At 42.9% G+C, this 18,870-nt stretch overlaps 1 protein-coding gene across 7 annotated transcripts in view; it reads left to right on the top strand.

Annotated features, from left to right (window-relative positions):
• The window catches only part of FRMD4B (FERM domain containing 4B), a 278,025-nt gene that overhangs the window by 233,214 nt on the left and 25,941 nt on the right, over positions 1–18,870 (top strand). For all 7 annotated transcript variants that reach the window (XM_080674723.1, XM_080674722.1, XM_080674724.1 and 4 more), the window contains 4 exons: positions 3,249–3,332; positions 4,842–4,907; positions 8,261–8,318; positions 9,669–9,755. In XM_080674723.1, coding sequence (XP_080530849.1) covers positions 3,249–3,332; positions 4,842–4,907; positions 8,261–8,318; positions 9,669–9,755 — 295 coding nt within the window. The remainder of the gene's footprint in view (positions 1–3,248; positions 3,333–4,841; positions 4,908–8,260; positions 8,319–9,668; positions 9,756–18,870) is intronic.

The raw sequence follows: 18,870 nt of genomic DNA on the forward strand, positions 1-18,870 counted from the left end.
TGTCCGGCCGCGCTCACCGCATCTCCATTTGGGGACTCGGGCTCTGTGACTCAGGTGGAGGGGGGCGCGCGAGGGCCCAGGGGCCCAGGTGCTGCCCAGGGCCCAGGGGCAGCTGGGACCTGCCCTTCCACACCAGACACTTGCACTTTGATCACTGGCGAGGCCTAGGGACCGCACCTGTGCACGAATTTCGTACAGCAAGCCTCTAGTCTATATATATAAAAGCCTAAGCGACCGTTATGACCGGATGACTGGACAACTGGCTGGTAGCTATGACATGCACTGACCACCAGGGGGCAGACGCTCAACACAGGAGCTGCCCCCTGATGGTCAGTGTGCTCTCACAGCCAACCTCCCGTGGCCGGCCAACCTCCTGCTGTCCCTCCCCCAGGCTGGCCAGCCCCGATCGGCCCTGATCACTGGCCAGGCTGAGGGACCCCACCATGCATGAGTTCGTGCACCGGGCCTCTAGTCTCACATAAAGCTCTGGGATTTTGCCTTATTTTTTAAAATATGCAATCAACAGTGGATCCATATTCACACATGGCAGAAATTTCCTGGTTCTGAGTGGTGGCTCCTTGCCAGCCATGGAGTCTGGTTGTTGTTCCCCAATATCTAAAATCTCCTTCTCCCACATTAGTAGAATTTTTAGTTAGCCCTGTTGTGCCTCAGATAAAGACTACATATCCAGTGTCCCTTGCAATCAAGGATAGCTGTGTCCTGGCCAGTGAGGTTAGAGAAAGTGGTGACTTCATCGTATGACACTGGCTTCCACATGCTAGGTAGGCATGCATACACTTACTACATACTTGCTAAATGAATAAGTGAACTTATGGTAAAAGGCAGCTCCTCCTGTAGTGAGGTCTTGATTGCTACAAAAGGAACTAAATACAAAGAATGAGTGAGTGCTGGGCTGATAAAGTTCCTGCGGACCCAGAAGAAAACACACATGTGGCTTGTGGTGATGATTAATAGAAAAGAGTTGTCCTTCCTCTGCCGTTTTAGAACATATCCATGTATTTACCCCCCATAAAAAACTGACAAGCCAACTTCTTTAAAAAGGAAGTGGGATTTGAAGTACAGAGCATAAAAGAAATGATTGAGAAAAATAAATATCATTACTGGGAGTTGACAGGTGACCTTTAATAGGAATAAATTGGATTGTGATATATTTTGGTTTTCAGGAAGCCCAAACCAGTTTCCCAAGATTGTCCTTGTGGGTAGGCCATACTGCTCAGATTTCAATGAATGGAGAGATTGATCTTCTGTAAGAACAGGAGCCAAGGGACTTTATTTCCTGCAGCAATTTGTGAAGCCAGATCTCTCACCTGTAGGAAGGGCCACGAACCTGGTTTTGAAAGGAAATGTTGGCAGGTGCAGAGCATGGTGTCTCCCAGCCAGGTGACGCTGGGCTGTGTTCCCACTGAAAGACGGGGAGTCTAGGGACAGTTGGCTCAGTGGGTTCTTTGGTTGCCCAGGGCATGGTCAAGAAGCTTGGAAACCAGAATCAAAAAACTAGCTTCTGTAGACAGAGAAGGAGAATCACTTACCCCAAACCTGCCATGTGACAAGAGGACTACATGACTTCCTAATTCAGCTCAGCACAGTGTGGGCCAGACAGACCTATCCACAGGCCGTGCTTGGTTCCGTCCCATCCCCTGTAGCAGTGGGTGTATGAGTGTTGAATGAGTGCTTCCGGCGGGGAGAGTCACTTTGGGTTCAGTGTGTGCTCCTCCAGTTGGGGGTTCATCTCTTTCACTATCATGATTCACTTTGGGGCAAGCCCCAGGAAAGCTAATGTAAATGCCTCAGTGATGGAATTTAAAGCTAATGGGTTCTGCCGTTTTCATTTGTAATTAGGAGTGAGGGGGACTATGCCTTGCAAGAGAGGAGGATGTTTATGTCCGCCGGCACTCTAGTACCCACTCTGGGGGTCTGTCAGGAAATCGGGAATTAGAATAGAATGGTTCTGGTCTTGGCCTTTAGAGCCAAACAGACTGGCTTTGCCTTCTGGCCTCTTCACGTGCGTAGCAGCTGTGAGACACTGAGCAAGTGGCTTAGTCTCTCCGACCCTCACATTCACATCTGTGCAGCGAGGGTAATAATAGTCCCTACTGCTTGGGAAGAGCTGTGATGAGATGTACGTGAGGTAGAAACCCCCGAGTGCATCGCATGGTCCTTGGCTCCATAACTCTCCACAAAGAGCACAAAGGTACAATGCGCTGGAAAGGAGGGGAATTCCTGATCCCCAGTTTGCTCAGGATTTCGAGTAGCTGCTTAGGGACTTGTCCTGGGCTCTGACAAGCCCTGGAGAGCCATGCCTGCTCCTCCTAGACTACCTCCTTGAGTGCCTGGGGCAGTAGAGAGCATTTGCCCTCATACAGTGCAGGCCCAACCAGCTCTCCCTGCTCTCCCTTCTGTAAAATTCCATGAGACCACGCCCTTCTCTTTTGATTAGCAGAATTTTGCCATTTTAAATAATTAGATAACAGCTGACCTCTCGTGGGGTGCATTTCAGTTCACTTGATGCAATGTCAGCGATGCCCTGGGTTTCCCTGGAAATATGATTTCTCATCACAGCTCTTCCCATGCAGTAGGTACTATTATTACCCTCGTTGCACAGGTGCGGGTGTGAAGGTAAATTTTAGAGTATAAGAAAATAATATAAGGTCTACCTAAATCTTTTTATTGCAATGATATCTAATGTAAAGTCTACATAAACCTTTTTATTGCAATGATATCTAATATAAAAAATGGGCGATACTGTGTGAATGGTTTTATGATAACCAGTATTCCAACATGGTGAATATTATGTATCCACTAAAGATAATTATGAGGCTACTATAGAAAGGTGGAGAAAGTATTTAACAAAATTTGAAAAATGCTGTATAAAAATAGAATATGAAATGTGCACAATATAATAATAATTCTGTAATAATAGAGATGCATACAGGAAATATATAGTGAAAACAGCTACAAGTTTATGAGGAGAATAAGGAAGATGGGGTTAAGGTAGCTTAATATGATTATTTAAACTTTTTCATCTTTTTAAACCTTATAATATCAAATGATGTGGGGGTTGTCACATTAAGGGCTAGCTCTGGTTGGAGACCAGGGCCTTGTGTGTGCCTACAACATTTAATGAAGCCCAATGTGCTATAGCTATTTTTCAGGTCTCATCTGGTTACTAGCTTGGATAATATTGTCCGTAACCATGACTGACATTACTGTATTACTCTTCTTTTTAGTGATGAAAATGCCAGGAGAGATTTAAAGACACTTTCAGCCTTTCCAACCAGAACTCTTCAGGAGCATCCATCCCTTGCTTACTGGTAAGCCAGAGCAAGGCAAGCAGGTGACCCGGCCTATCACACCTCCATGAGAACAGCAGGCTTTTCAGGAGATTAAACAAAATATAAGTGAGGACAATATCAAATTGCCCATCAATGTGTCAGAGTCACTGTAAGTAGACGGTGATCCTTTCAGTGAAAGGATCTTCTCACAGTTGCCTGGAAATCATTGTACCAAGATCAGAGTCACTTGTCAAGAGCAGCCGGCTGCATGCCATCTTGCCGAGTGGGGAAGGGCCTGCGGAGGGAGCTTTGGTGAGCACAGTGCTGGTGGGTGGGTAACACGGCCTGGCCTGCATCTGGCCAAGAGCAGGGGAACTGCTATAAACTGCAGAGTGCCCTGGACAGAGGTTTTCTTAATAACCAGAAATACTTTCCTCTGTGGCCAGAAGTCGGTGTATATTTTGAATTACTTTATTTGGTTGTGTTTTAATGAATCCATAGTACCCATTTTTCACATAACGTTTTTCAATAAAGGTACTTTTTCCCCCCTTTGAATTACTTACGTCCATTACCTGTAAATTTATTTTTCTTGGTTGAAGGCTCCAAATCCTAAAGATGGTTTTCTTTTCCACTAAAAACTGATTACAAGATAAATATTCAACATTAATAGCGTTAGTAGGAAAGCTGGAACACAGTTCCCAAATGAGCAGTGAACGTGAGTACTGAGGCTGTGTTGCATTCTCAGTCTGGAACCTTCTAAACAAATCATCATTAAGTAATAGTTTTTTAGGAAAGAAAGAAAAAAGACCAATGGCTTTTGATTACCAGAAGTAGAGAGAGAAAAACATTTACTCTCCCAGCTTCTACTTGAAATCTGGCTGAAAGCAACCTGTCTGAAAGTAGGGCACAATAGCTGAATGATGTCCAAGGTTGCTGGACTTCAGCCTGTTTCTCCCCATTTAGGTCAACATTTCATCCTAGGACAATAATGAAGGATTTTCTCCCAAAACACTGTGTCCCCACGTAGTGACAATAGAGTATTTTAGATTGAACGTGGACTCAGCAGCAGTTTTAATTCTTTCTAGATCTCTCTGAATAATGTATGGAAACTGTCTTGAATACCTAACACCCACCGAGCTCTCTTTACTAACACTATTTTGTATTTATTATATTTTACTCAGTTATGACAACAGATATTAGTTTTTCATTTGATAAATTGATATTATGTTTCTTTTTCTAATAAAATTTTAAAAACATACTAAATTTTATGAATACATTATATATTAATATTAATGTTAATAACATATGAGTGTTATTAAATTATATGAATACATTATATAAAATATAAGTTAAAAAATCATGACAAGGTAGTCGAATATCTGAGGTTTGAACCCTCCAGGAACCCATGTCTACAGAAACGTCAGTCAGCTTCTCTCTCTGAGCCAGTGGGAAGGCCTTCCTTCTGGAGTTCCTCAAGTTGCCACCTGAGGGACTGGTAACGAGTCTGTGTCTCATATAATCATGCGTCGCCATCTCCTTGTTTTGCAGTGAGGACAGGGTAATTGAGCATTATTTGAAAACCAGAGGTCTGACCCGGGGTCAAGCTGTGGTTCAGTAAGTACCCTTCTTTCCTCTGGCTTGGACATCAGTGAATGTCTTCTGTTTACAGAAGCCTCTGGCACGATTTCTGTTGTGTGGTTTGTGTGTATATTGTCCTCATGTGATTACAAATCTCTTACCATGAGTTATAAAATGTCTTGGCTCGTTCCATATTTGTGTCATCAGTTCAGATGCTATCAGTGTCAGGTAACAAAACTGAGAAATATAGGCCAAGTGTGGGGCGATAAGGAATGGTGGGGACTGTGGTGAACCGGAGGGCTTTTGCCCTGGGCAAAGCTACTCAGCTTCAGAATTCATGCATAGTGTTACCAGATCTTCTGATGTTTTCCAAGAAAAGCTGGAACTTCTGGTTTTTAAATCCCATTTTAAACATTGCAAAGTAATTTTAAGAAAATTTTAATACAATGTGAGCCTAACAAACCCTGTCTGGAGGCCATGTTTGGTTGCCAGGTTTGTGACCCTACTTCCGGTGGAACACACAGTGTTGGTGTTAGATAATCTGTTTCTTCATGCTACCAAGAAAGGCCATATTGATATATTTCTGCACTTTCCACTCTTAGAGTTCCCATCCATTTATTAAGAATAGTTCACAAGGGGCCCTGGCTGGGTGGCTCAGTTGGTTAGAGTGGCATCCCGATATGCCAAGGTTGCAGGTTCAATCCCCAGTCAGGGCCATACAAGAATCAACCAATGGCCCTGGCCAGTTGCTCAGTGATTAGAGCTTGTGGACCAAAGGCTCTCAGGTTTGATTCCTCATACCTGGGTTGTGGGTTCGATCCCTGGCCCCAGTCGGGGTGTGTCTCTCTCACATTGATGTTCCTCTCTCTCTCTCTCTCTCTCTCTCTCTCCCCCTCTCTCCCCCTCTCCCTCTCTCTCTCTCTCTCTGTCTCTCTCTCTCTCTCTCCCTCTCTCTCCCTCTTTCTTCCCCTCCCGCCTTTCCTTCCACTCTCTCTAAAAAAAGCAATAGAAAAAATATCCTTGGGTGAGGATTAATAAAAAAAAAAAGAAGAATCAACCAATTAATGCATAGATAGATGGAACAACAAATCAATGTTTTTTTCTCTCTGTCAAAAAAAAATATTGCTCACAAGCTACATTAAAATTTTAGAATTATAAAATCTAAATTTATAATTATAAAAACTAATGATGCATTTTTTTGTATAGTAATTGCAATAACTTTTATGGCCATAGAAGTTTAAAAAACAAAACACTACTGAATATAGGTCAGGGCATGTGAGAACTGAAATTTCCCCGTATCCCTACATCTTACAGTAATCTCCTTTGTTGTTATTTTGTTTTGTTTTGAATTGAGAGAGAGAGAGGAAGGGGGGAGGGGGGAAAGAGAGAGAGAGGGAGAGAGAGAAAGAGAGAAACATTGATTTGTTGTTCCACTTTTTTATGCATTCATTGGTTCTTTCTTGTATGTGCCCTGCCTGGGGATTAAACTCGCAACCTTGGTGTATCGGGACGACACTTTCCAGGGGTCCTCAAACTATGGCCCGCGGGACACATGCGGCCCGCCGAGGACATTTATCCGGCCCTCCAGGTGCCACTGCCTGTCCTGCTTAGCAGCCGACTCGTCCCAGGCCCGCAGTGCGCATAGGAATTTGTTCATAGTTTTTTTTTAAACTATAGTCCGGCCCTCCAACGGTCTGAGGGACAGTGAACTGGCCCCCTGTTTAAAAAGTTTGACGACCCCTGCAACCAGCTGAGCTCCCTGGCCACAGCCATACTAATCTCCTTTTTATCATAACACACTTAATGTCATCTCCAAGGTGAAAATCAGAAGTTAGCGGTCCTGAAGTTGAATCCTTGACATCTTAAGTCATTGTGTCAATTTTCTGAAATGAAATAAAGAAAGAAAGAAATACAGGAGTAACAATGTCCCTGAGGGATTTTAGGTTAAGGTAATCAGCATATTGTAAAGTCTCCTTGTTTAAATGCAGAGTCATTTTATTTCTCCTGGTCATTATCACTGTAGCTCCAAATAAGAGACTGTCTAACATGGTAGTTAAGGCTCTGGACCAGAGGTGGGGAACGTCCAGCCTGTGGGCCGTATAAGGCTCGCAGAATCATTTGGTCTGGCCCTGCCATGGCATTTGGGGTGAGTTAATTAAATGTTTGACCAAATATAGCAGGTTAATTTTCTTTTTGTTGTTGTTAATCCTCACCTGAGGATATTTTTCCATTGATTTTTTAGAGAGCATGGAAGGGAGGGGGAGAAACAGAGAGAGAGAAACATCAATGTGAGAGAGACACATTGATTGGTTGCCTCCCGCATGTGCATGTCGGGGGCTGGGGATCGAGCCTGCAACCAAGGTATGTGCCCTTGACCATAACTGAACCCAGAACCCCTCAGTCCCAGGGCTGACACTATATCTACTGAGCCAAACTGGCTAGGGCTAGCAGGCTAATTTTTAAGTTGATAATTTTGTTTGGCTGGTGAATGATGTTATAAATATCCCAGTGGCCCTTGGCAGGAAAAAGGTTCCCCGCCCCTGCTCTAGACTATAAAATTCGGCTTGATTTGCTAGAATCCTGGCTGTGCAGTGTAATTGCTCCATGACCTTGGCACATTTACCTAACCTCTTACGTTCATTTACATGTAGGCTATTTGCTTTTAAAAATCACCAAATTATTGGTTACAAAGTCCAGAGCAATTAATCTTCAAATACCATTAACAAGTTCCATCAAACTGGAACCTCAATTCTTATAGGCTGAGAGACAGTCTTACACAATTTAGTCCACTTCATAAAGCCTTAGAGGTACACAATAAATACTTGTTGAATTAAAAATAGCAATGGTAGCACTGTTGCTCTAATTTTTACTTGGGGTGGGGGATTGGGCATATTTTTAAAAATCAGGTTTTCATACAATAAACTTTGCCCTTTTTAAGTGTATATTTCTGAGATTTTTGACTTAAGAGTTGAATATATATTTCTAAGAGTTTACACAATCAATAATACATGGAATAGCTTTATTTTTTACTTATTATGAGAATGACCCAGAAGTTGACTCTCATTGTTTTGCATTATTAGTTGCTTAGTGTAAGAAATACTTGCAATTTGAATGTATAATACAGTACAATATGCTTCTAAGCCATAGAAATCTTAATATGCAGAAAATAACATTTCCTATAGCTTTTTGAAATTGAAGTTTTCTTAGTAACCTCCTAATATTTGGATGAAGTAAAATATATTTCTCCTTAGAATGCTTTATTTTGTTTCTACTTTAGTCAAAGACACTTATAATGAGAAAAGTAGATATAAATTGTATTTCTTTCAATCACTTTCCCTAGAAGGCCCCTCTATTTTAGTAAGAGGTTATAATATATTCATTTTCCACAGGTATATGAAAATAGTAGAAGCTCTACCGACCTACGGAGTCCATTATTATGCAGTAAAGGTAAGTGTTTTTACATGCAAGGCTTTCATGATGCCCATGTCATTCTGTGAGTTAGTGAACACCAGCTTTCTAAAATTGTATAAATCAATATGCATGTATATGTAAGTTATCTAGAAATTTGACTATTGAGAATAAGATTGATTTTCTTAAGGAAAAAAAAAGCCAGATATCTTGTCATTTTTAACAAATTATAAAGCATATTTTTGCCAAATACTTGCTATGTTCAAATGCTTTCCCAAAGCCTCTGTTAGTCCTAAGATATTCAGATCATTCTCTTGTCACATCTGTCCTATTAGCTATTCCTACTTATTTTTCTCCTTTCCAATTGTTTACTTTTCTGATGCCACCAGAATTCATTAGGTAGTGCCTTTATGTGAGAACCATGCACTCACACTGTCATGTCAGTAGCTTCATAAAATCCTCGCAGGATTTGCAATGCAGTTTTCCATCAGTACGCTTTGTGTTTGTGTAGTGTTTGTAGATGTTTATAAGCAGGGAGAGAGTGACTAAGGAGTATTGTGAGGTGAGAAGAGATAAAGCAGGTTAAGAAGAGAGTGTTGTTTGAAAGCAGAATAGTTTTATAATTGATCAATCTTGAGTGACTCTTCAAATTCCAACAATGTTTACAATTCAAAATGGTGGAGAATTGGATAATAAATGCCTGCATAATGGGGACACCCTGTACTAAATATGCATACTAATGCAACTTTAATTTCTACTGATTCCTAGTTTGTTTGCATATAGATGTATGTTCCAGCCTAAGTTTTTCTTTCCTTATGTCAATATACCCTATGCTTTTCAAGAACTAAAAGATAAATTTATGAAAAGAAATTTCTCCCCTCCCCATGTGTACCTCACAGGCATTATTCAAACATCCTGTTTTTCAGTATTCCCATGTTCACTGTTAAGTGTTCTACAAACATCAGGATTTAGAACCACTTTTTACATCTTTGGAAACTTCCCTGACCTTTATAGCTGGTTACTAATCAAGAGAACAAAGAGCTTTCTTTCTTTCTTTTTTAAATAGATAACTGCTTTGTACTTTGGATTAATTCTTAGTTGAATTACTTACATTTCATTTTTTCTCCAAATGTTTAATCCAAGCAGTAATGCTTCGGTCTTTTTGATGGTATTAACAGTATTGGTCTGTTTTGACGTAAAGGTCTTATTTGAAGAAACTCTAAGAAGGCATTTTAATAACAAGTTAGGTTCTTAAGTACTGTTTTGTTTACCAAGACAGCTTTACTTTGACTTGCGGATACTTGTTAAAGGATGGGCCTGGTGAGCGCCTGGCCACCTCCAGACGACTTAACAATTAGGTCTTGGTTCTCATGCTTTTCCATCTTCCAGGATAAACAAGGACTTCCTTGGTGGCTTGGAATCAGCTATAAAGGAATTGGCCAGTATGATTTGCAAGATAAAGTGAAACCTCGGAAAGTAAGTGTGAATCACTTCAGACTCTTAGGAGCCCCTTGAGCTGTTCTAGGGCTGGGAGCTTTGCTTTAGGGGCACCGAACAGTCTTGGGCAAAATTGTTGGTTAGTAAAGCGGTGGGTTCAGAGAAGGCTCCGGTTACGCGTGAAGTGTATACACAGAGATGAACTCTGATCGCAGCCTAGTTCACAAGTGCATGCAAGGAGGTTTCTGTCTGAAGTTAGGATGAACACTACCTTCTTCATTTATTAATTTTATATTTGCACATACATATAGATGCATATTTAATTGGGTGGATAAACAGACGGATTAACTGTGAAGACATAAATCAAAATTTCTCGTGCCATTACCTCTCAGTAATGTGGTTATGAGTGATCTTTTTAATGCTCTTGCTATTTTTGCTTATCTTTGTTTCACAATTTTCCACATTAAACATGTATGTTTTTTGTAAAGAAAAGTAAGTTATGTGCTGTTTCGTAAAGGGTCACATTCTGTCTGGTTTGGGTTTTTCAGAGCTAATAAGTGAAACTTTTCAGTTTGAAATTGGATGATGAAGTTGTTTCTCTCAGCCCAAGCACAAGCAGACAGTACGTGCTTGCCTGGGTGAGAACTGGTGAGTCCATATGGGTAACCGTCGGCTGCCCGGCCTGTCAGTGTCCTAAGGACTTAAAGGCTTATTCAGGCCTTTCTGTAAGTGTCCTTTCAGCTTCCATCGGTGCTCACAGTCTTCCTTGCAGTTGAGAGAATAAGTAAAGCTTATTTTCTCCCCATTTTATGGTGGTGAAACTGACGCAGACAACACAAAAGGGTGGGCGGGGCCACCACAGCCCTTCCATGCCTGGCCAGCTCTCGGATCAGACTGGTTGGGCATTGAGGCTTATCCAAAAGTATCAGTACAAGTATTAGGGCTTTCTTTTACAACCAGAAAAAGCAAACACTACAGAAACAGGCCAGTGAGAGCAGGAAGTCCTTTTGGTCCCCGTGACCCCGTGATGACCGGTGTCAAAGGAGTGTCTCAGACGGTTCGTGTACATTTTCTCAGTGTGTGTACTGAGCTTTTCCAGCGAAAAAGAAAGCTGGCTGTACACTGACCCATACTCCATCTTGTTTCTTCAGGTTATACACAGGTCTCTTTTCCCTCTTTGTAAAGCGCCTAGTGTTCCATTATGAGAAAACATAATGTATTTAACCAACTCCCTTTCAATGCCTATTATGGTGTTCCCATTGCGGGAGGGTGGGCTGGAGCTGAATCCCAGCCAAGGAAACAACGTACCCCTAGTTTATCTATTTTATAAGATCAAATTATGACAGATCATGTTTCTTAAGGTAGTTGTGCTAACATATTTTTTGGTAATTTATTTCTCCCTTTAATTTTACTTTAAGAAATAGCGTGCAGCCCTAGCCAGCTTGGCTCAGTGGATAGAGTGTCGGCCTGGGGACTGAAGGGTCGCAGGTTCGATTCCAATTAAGGGCATATGCCTGGTTTTGTGAGCTCGAACCCCAGTAGGGGACATGTAGGAGGCAGCCGATCAATGATTCTCTCTCATCATTGATGTTTCTATCTCCCTCTCCCTCCCTCTCTGAAATCAATAAAAATATATTTCTTAAAAAAAGCAATAACATACAGGAGTCTTGCTGGCTTTTGAAACTTGCATGTAAAATATAACTTCAGTTGGCTCACAAGTCATTTCTTAGCTAATGTGGCTGATGAAGTTGAGCTTCCCACCACCTGCACATGCTTCCCCTGAACACAGCCAGCCCCCCCAACACACACACACACACACACATACACACACACACACACACACACACACACACACACACACACACAAATAATGGGACCAGAATGTGCACAGCGAACAGTGCAGTTGGTCTCTCTGGCTTGCTTGTGAGTCGCAGGCCTTTCCTTTCACAGTTTCATATAAATTGGTAAATATTATTTGACACTGATCATAATCAGGTGTGCTTATTCATTCCAGAGTCTAGACAAGGGTCAGTAGCCACTTCCTTTTTTCAATTTGCAGAGTTTTCCTGTTTCACTTACAAGACAAGCCATCCAGCTCAACCCTAAACGGGCCATCTTGTGTTCATCACTGTCTTGCCTTCCCCTTCTTGGTTACTTAAGCCGTGTCCACTCTGTGCCATTGTTTGCCTGCTCCTTTCTTCCTGTTAAACCTGACAATGGGCTTGGCTTTCGTATCTTTATTTTTCCACAGCCCAACCATTTAAGGGCTTATTGAAGGGAGGCTGTTTATGAGTCCCTGTCCTGGCCCAGTTGGCACAAATGAAAAAATGCATCCCTTAAAGAGCTGTGAGAACAGACTCATGAAAGGATCGTGCTCCAGCTGTTTGCATGGACCCATGCGCAGCCACCGGGCGCAAATGAAGGTCAAATTGGCCAACTCGGATGAAACAAAGGCTGGAATGGGAGGCCTTGGACATGCTCAGCCTCTTGATCCACATGCCTGCCATAATTATATGGGCTGAAAACAGGCCAGAAGGAGGGAGATTTGCCAATAACAAGAGATGCCAAAAGGCTGCTTTGAAAAGGGCTTGGTCCAAGATCCACAGGCTGAGTCCTGTGTCCTTTCCACATAATGTGTGTCAGTTCTAGCCTAGAAGTGTGGGGCCTGTGTTTGTCTTCCCTCCGAGAACACCAGCAGGTGCCCTTCGTGTATTTTGACTGTCAGGCCTTTGCCAGTCATGGGCCAAGCTATTTTCAGTTCTGTAGTAAATGGTGAAGGGAAGAGTTTGGGGAGCAACCCAAAGCCTGTCTCTGATGTCTGTTTGCTGGGTAGCCTTGGACATGTTGCTGAATCTCTCTTTAAACACACTTTCCTCATCTGCACAATGGTAATGCCATCAAACGCCTAGGGTGGTTATAAGAATGAAGTGAGATTACACAGCCATCACTCAGTAACTGGTAGCTGTTATTGAGGGGGACACGCAAGAGAAGGAAGGAGAAACATTCTTGGATCACTGGATAGACGATGACCCAACATTGCTACAGACCCACAGCCCTTATGCTCCACCACTGGCCTACCTCCAAAGTTTTTTTTTTCCAGAGGCTGGTAAGCACTCTGCCTCTCCCAGTTCATTAGCAACAATGTCCTAATGCATGATGAAAATTAAGAGAAAATTTAAAAATTTTAAATTACAAACCACAAAAATTCAGGGTATTAAAAATCCAGGTCATAAGCAGTTTTTCTTTTTAATCCTCCCTTGGTGCAAGGCAAGACAGTGATGAACACAAGATGGCCCGTTTAGGGTTGAGCTGGATGGCTTGTCTTGTAAGTGAAATATGTCACTGCGAACTCTTAGGGAATGTGAAAGCACACCAGAACTCAACTGCATTTCAAATACAGAACATTTGACCTTAAAAATGATGAAGTACTGTAAAAAGAAAACACGCAGACTTGTATTTCTTCTCGGCTTTTATGATTCATTCAGTACTTCAAGGAAAATGTCTGTTCTTCACAAGAAGCAGACCGTCGGTCAGTGGCTGATCAAAGTCACGCCATGAATGCCTTGTACCCCCGCGAGGAATCCCACCGGGAACCAGTCAGAGATGAGGAGTAGAGATGGCATGCAGGTGACGCTGTCAGACATGGACACGGTGGGGTAAAATGCTTTTTCAGATTAGTATCTTTCTGCATTATGACAGGTTGAGAAAGTCTTACAATCGCCCCGGGCATCGCAGGGGGAGGAGAAAGGTTCTCAGCCTTCAGTTAACTGTTGTGTTTTTTTTTTTTTTAAAAAAAAAAAACTATTGGTATATAAAAAAATAAAACTACAACTACCACCCACCAGGGCCTCCGTTAGGAGGCTGCTTCCAACGCTGCTCAAATGCTAGGTGAGGCTCACACAGGAGGGGAGGCGTGCTGTCCAGCTCACTTTCTACATCAACACAAAATCCAGTGCAGTGTGGAGGGGAAAACTGAGTCACCACCTGTCAACTGGAGACCTGTCCATCCTGTTTGTAAAGCGTGTAATTAAACTTCAGCCACACCAATAATCAATCTGATGGTTACAACTTTCTGCAGACTCAGTGGGTGGAGAACTCAAATCCTGCAGCTTGGATTTGAAGTGAGAGCCAGCCCTGCACTCCTGCTTACAGGTTGGCTGACCTGGAGCTGTTACTCAACCTTTCTGGGCTTTTATTTTCTCAACTGTCAAGTTCAGATCATCCTGTCTACTCCCTGTACCCCAAAGATCATTCTGAGAACCCAGCAAGCCAGTGAATTCCTTCACTCAGCAAACATCGTCCATTCACACATGCTCTGTAGAAAGTTTACTGGGCAGCAGTTAATCACAGGTAGGGTTTTAAGCAGCTCTTCTAAGACAAGGAACTCTCAGAGAATGGGGAGCATCCATTTCCATTTCAAAACCAGCAGGCAAATGGAAAGAATCCAAGGCAAGCAGCCATGTTTTTCATAAAGTCATCAAGTCTAATTGTAAAGGAGCTGGAGAGTGCAGTCTCCAGGTGACCATGTCAAGGCCTTACTTCAAGGTGTTCTATTGCTGGTGTGGTTCAGTGGTTAGAGTGTCGTCCCATGCATGGAAGGGTCATGGGTTTGATTTCTGGTCAGATTTATACTCAGGTTGCAAACGATGGTTATTTCTCTCTCACATCTCCCCCCCCACCAAGGCCCCCTTTCACATTCTCTCATCAACTAAAAAGATATATTCTCAAGTAAGGATTAGAGAAGAAGGCAGAAAAATCTATTCTGAGGGAGGTAACTAGTTTTTGTCCCACTGTATTGGTTCCTATGAAGTATTTGGGGGGCTGGTTCTTGAGAAACAAACAAACAAGTAAGCAAGAAATAAAGACAAGTATGCATTTTGAATAGTTTCTGATGGAAATTAACAAATGGCAGGACAGTAACGGGATGAGTGGAGGACATGGTGTGTCAGGGAAGGCCACTCTGAGAAAGTTGACATTCCAGTTGAGACCTGAAGGGTGAGGAGTCGGGCTTGTGAGGAGCGGGTTGGTGTGTCCCCATCAGAATAGTGTGCGCGGAGGAGAGGAGGGAGGCTGCTGTAGCCAGAGCTCAGCAAGGAAGGTTCCCCACGGAGCTGAGAGGGCGTTTGAGGAACAGCAATGCCTGCTGGACAGGCAAGTCCATTAGATTCCATGATGTCATTTTCCCTTGTAGTTCCAGGCATTTACCAAATGGCTGAATTGTTGGCACATACAGAAAGCTCTTTAATAGGGTTGACTCGTCCAAAGGCGGAGAAACCAAACAGTGCCCACAGCATTGTGAAGACTTGTTCTGTGAAGGGGCATACACAGTAAAGGTTTCTTACATGTGTGCTTATGACTAAAGATCGGTTTCATTTTTAAAAAATATTCTTTTATTGACTTCAGATAGGGAGAGGGAGATAAACATCAATGATGAGAGAGAATCATTGATCGGCATGCACCACAACCCAGGCATGTGCCCTGATGGGGAATCGAACCTTGACCTCCTGGTCCACTGAGCCATGCCGGCCAGGCGAGATTGCTTTCATTTTAAATCATTCCACCTTCCAGAACAAATTTCTAGCAAGACAGTGCAATGTACCAATTTTATTTTTTTCCAAAAAGAATTTATTGAGCCCATTCTGTTTGCGAGGGCCCCAAGCTAGTACTTTATATTCTTTATCTTATTTAAGGAAAAAGCCAAGTTCCTGTCATCAAGGACCTGACAATCCATCTGGAAAGTCAGAATTATGTTCAAATTAGGGATACGGTTGAAAATACTATAACCAAACTAGGTACCAACCTGTGAAAGGGGATGCCATGCAGGTGCCCAGGGCAGCCGGCACTCTGGCTGTACCAAATGCCCACGGGAGCGCTCTGCACAGGAAGCCCTGACCGCAGCCCTGGAAGGTGAGAGGTTCAGCCACAGGAAACCTGGGGGGCAGAGCATCCTCCTAGACGGTCAGAGTTTAATATGATGCATTTCCTGATACCCAGAACTTCATCTAAACTTCTTTGAAAATACACCGAACTTTACTCCTTGCATGTAAGATGGGATATTTTATGAATGGGAGGTATGACATCATCTGTGAAAAAGTAATTTTCACTCCCGGAGTGTGTACCATTTGGGTGTTTAGGGAACTTGAGTTTGGCATACCTGGCACTTTCAGTGGGTCCTCTTCTGGTCTGATCAGGTGTTGTTTTCAGAGCAAAAAGTTTATCTTCCTCAGCAATACACTCCACTGACCAACGTCACATCACCAAAACCTTTTCCTCTGTGGCAGGCTTTCTCCGTCTCTGCTCTTGGGACATGTGGGGCCAGGGATCCTGTCCGGGGCGTGGTGATGCTCCACAGCATCCCCAGCGCCCCCACAAGATGCTAGTGGCACCCTCCCCTCCAGCGTCATAACGAAGATGTCTCCATCCTCTCCAGATGTCCTGGGGTGGAGGGATGGCAAAGGATGCAAAGTCATTATTGGTGGAGAACCACTGGTCTAAGTGAAATGTGAGGGACTCAGAGTCCATTTCTGCAAATGTTATAGTTGCTGCTTTTTCCTTCCTGTGAGGTAGAACTGGGAGTTACTGCTTTTTTTTTTTTTTTTAACACACAAATCTCCGTAGAGCGCTCTTCCCGTGTGAGAAGGTGAGGGTGGTGGCTGTGGTTAGGCACTGGGGCTTTGGAGCCTGGTTGCCTGGCTGGGAATCCCAGATCTGCCCCTGTTTAGGAATGTGACTTTGGCCAGTTTACTGAAACCTGTCTGAGCCTCAGTTTTCTCTTGTAAAATGGGACTAAAAGTAGTACCTCGCCATCCAGCTGTTGGGAAGATGCCATCTCAGTCACATAAACGTTTGATGGACAGAAAGATGGCTGGGTGGATAGAAGAGAGGTCAATTTGGTTTTCTCAACGCCTATAATCTGGCACAATTCTATTTTTGTGGTTCTTCAGGAGGCAAACCAGGTCCAGTAACTGGCTCATGAACAGCATATTTGTCAAATGTAACTTTTTTTTTTTAAAGAAAAAAGAATAAATCAATGATACCATGATTTGTTTTCTTCGGGTCACCGCAGAGGGTGTCCCTGTGTGAGTCATTGATGTCAGTCACACACTACAGCCACGACCAGCCCAGAGTTAGGCATTTCTTGGTGGATTTGCAGTTAAATGATTAACCTGTGTTATAAGTGCTACTACAGTGGAACCTCAGTTCTCGAACGTCTCCCATCGCTTCTCAACCTGACAACCCTTCCATGCTGATCCCTGTACAATCAGGGACACATCTCTCAGTGACAAACGAAGGAGAGAAGACGCAAATCAGTCAGTTCACTGTTACAATCTCAGGATAGTGTGCTGTGAACGTTTTCATGGTATTTTTTGCTTTTGTTGCTGCTTACAATTATTGTTAAATTTTCATCTTTTTACTGTATATTTCCTTTCCTCTTTGTTAAATTTTCATTGACATTTCATGTCCTTTTTGTTTTTAAAGTGCTTATAGATTAAATAGCACATTAGACATGTACGGTATAAAAGAAAGGTTAAAATGGAATCATTTGAGGGCCTGGAATGGATTAATTCAATTTACATTATTTCTAATGGGAAAAAAAATGATTCAGTTTTGCAAAAGCCTTCCAGGATGAATTAACTCTGAGAAACGAGGTTCCACTGTATATGTATTTTTTAAAAGCCTCAGTGACATCTTTTCTGTCCGTGCCTAGTGTTAAACCTTTGGGTGGTGTCTACTTTCAATTTGTCAAGATTCAAAAAGACAGTTTGATCCGTTCTGTCCAAAGGCTTTTTCTCAGTCTTTCAAAACCCAGGAGGTCCCTGTGGCCGGCGGCAGGTGCACTCCTCAGCATTTCTGTACCTGCCAGGGCACGTTCCCGTACTGAGCACCCAAGACAGGAGGGAGGTGGCATCTCCCTGGGGCGGAGGTGTGCCTTGACCCACTCCCCCCTCCTCCTCTGTGACCTCCATGTTGCAGGATCAGTGAACACATTTCCTACCTAGAGGGTGTGTTCAGAAACCACTGATAAAACCAACAGAAATACAGCAGTTTTTACAGAAACTCACAGAATTGGAAGCCTGAGTGATACAGGTGTGTCAACAGAATAACTTGGCTGTTTCTCACCAGCGGAAAGGCAGCTTTGGGATCCAGACAGCTGTTTCTTGTTCTGTGTCTGCTGCTAAGTGGCCACCCTCCATCTCATAAAGCCATGATCAAATTCGGGAATTGGGCTGAGGGGCCTTCAAGCAATACAAGTAGCTTTGTCACTTACAAATATCTATTCTGAGCCAAGCACTGGGCTAAGTGTCTCATAAACATAATCTCACTGAACTTTCCAATAACCCTCTGAGGCAGGCGCTGTTAGTCCCACTTTATAGATAAGGAAACTGAGACTCAGGAAACTTAAGCAACTTGCCAAATAAAATACAAGTGGTGGGCCGGCCAGTGTGGCTCAGGGTTTGAGTGTTGACCTATGAACCAGGAGGTTACTGTTCGATTCCAGTCAGGGCTCAGGCCCCAGTTGTGACTCAATCCCCAGTGTGGGGGCGTGCAGGAGGCAGCCAATCAATGATTCTCTCTCATCATTGATGTTTCTATCACTCTCTTCCTCTCCCTTCCTCTCTGAAATCAATAAAAATATATTTATTTTTTTAAAAAAACACAATTGGTGGAACCAAAATGCAAACCAAGGCAGTCTGACTTGGTCCCATTGGTTCAGGTAAGCCCCATGAGAGAGGGGGCCTGGCCATCATTCGCCAACAAGAATGGAACCGCTCACGTGGAAGGCAGACAGAAATACGTGCTGATTCAAGACGAATGAGTAAATGATCCACAAGCCACTATCGTGTGGTCACCTCAGCTCCTGAAAGTCCCTGTGCTTTCCTGTAGTCTTCCTTTCCAGTTTGACAGTAATTTCAGGCATAGGGAACCATTGAGACTGTGGGGTGAGAATGGGGAAGAGGTGATTTCTTCTGGTTCTTTAAATTTACAGTAATTGATTGTAGATTTCAAGAAAATGGCTTAAGTAGTCAACCCATGCATTTCATTAAATAAAGTGTACCAGTAATAATGGTAGCAGATTATTCTGAAACCATCAACTTCCTTTACATCTGAGGATTATTGTGGTCACATTTTGCATGCGTTTTCAAATAGGGTT

The sequence above is a fragment of the Plecotus auritus genome, assembly GCF_963455305.1.
Source record: "Plecotus auritus genome assembly, chromosome: 6".
NCBI lineage: Eukaryota > Metazoa > Chordata > Mammalia > Chiroptera > Vespertilionidae > Plecotus > Plecotus auritus.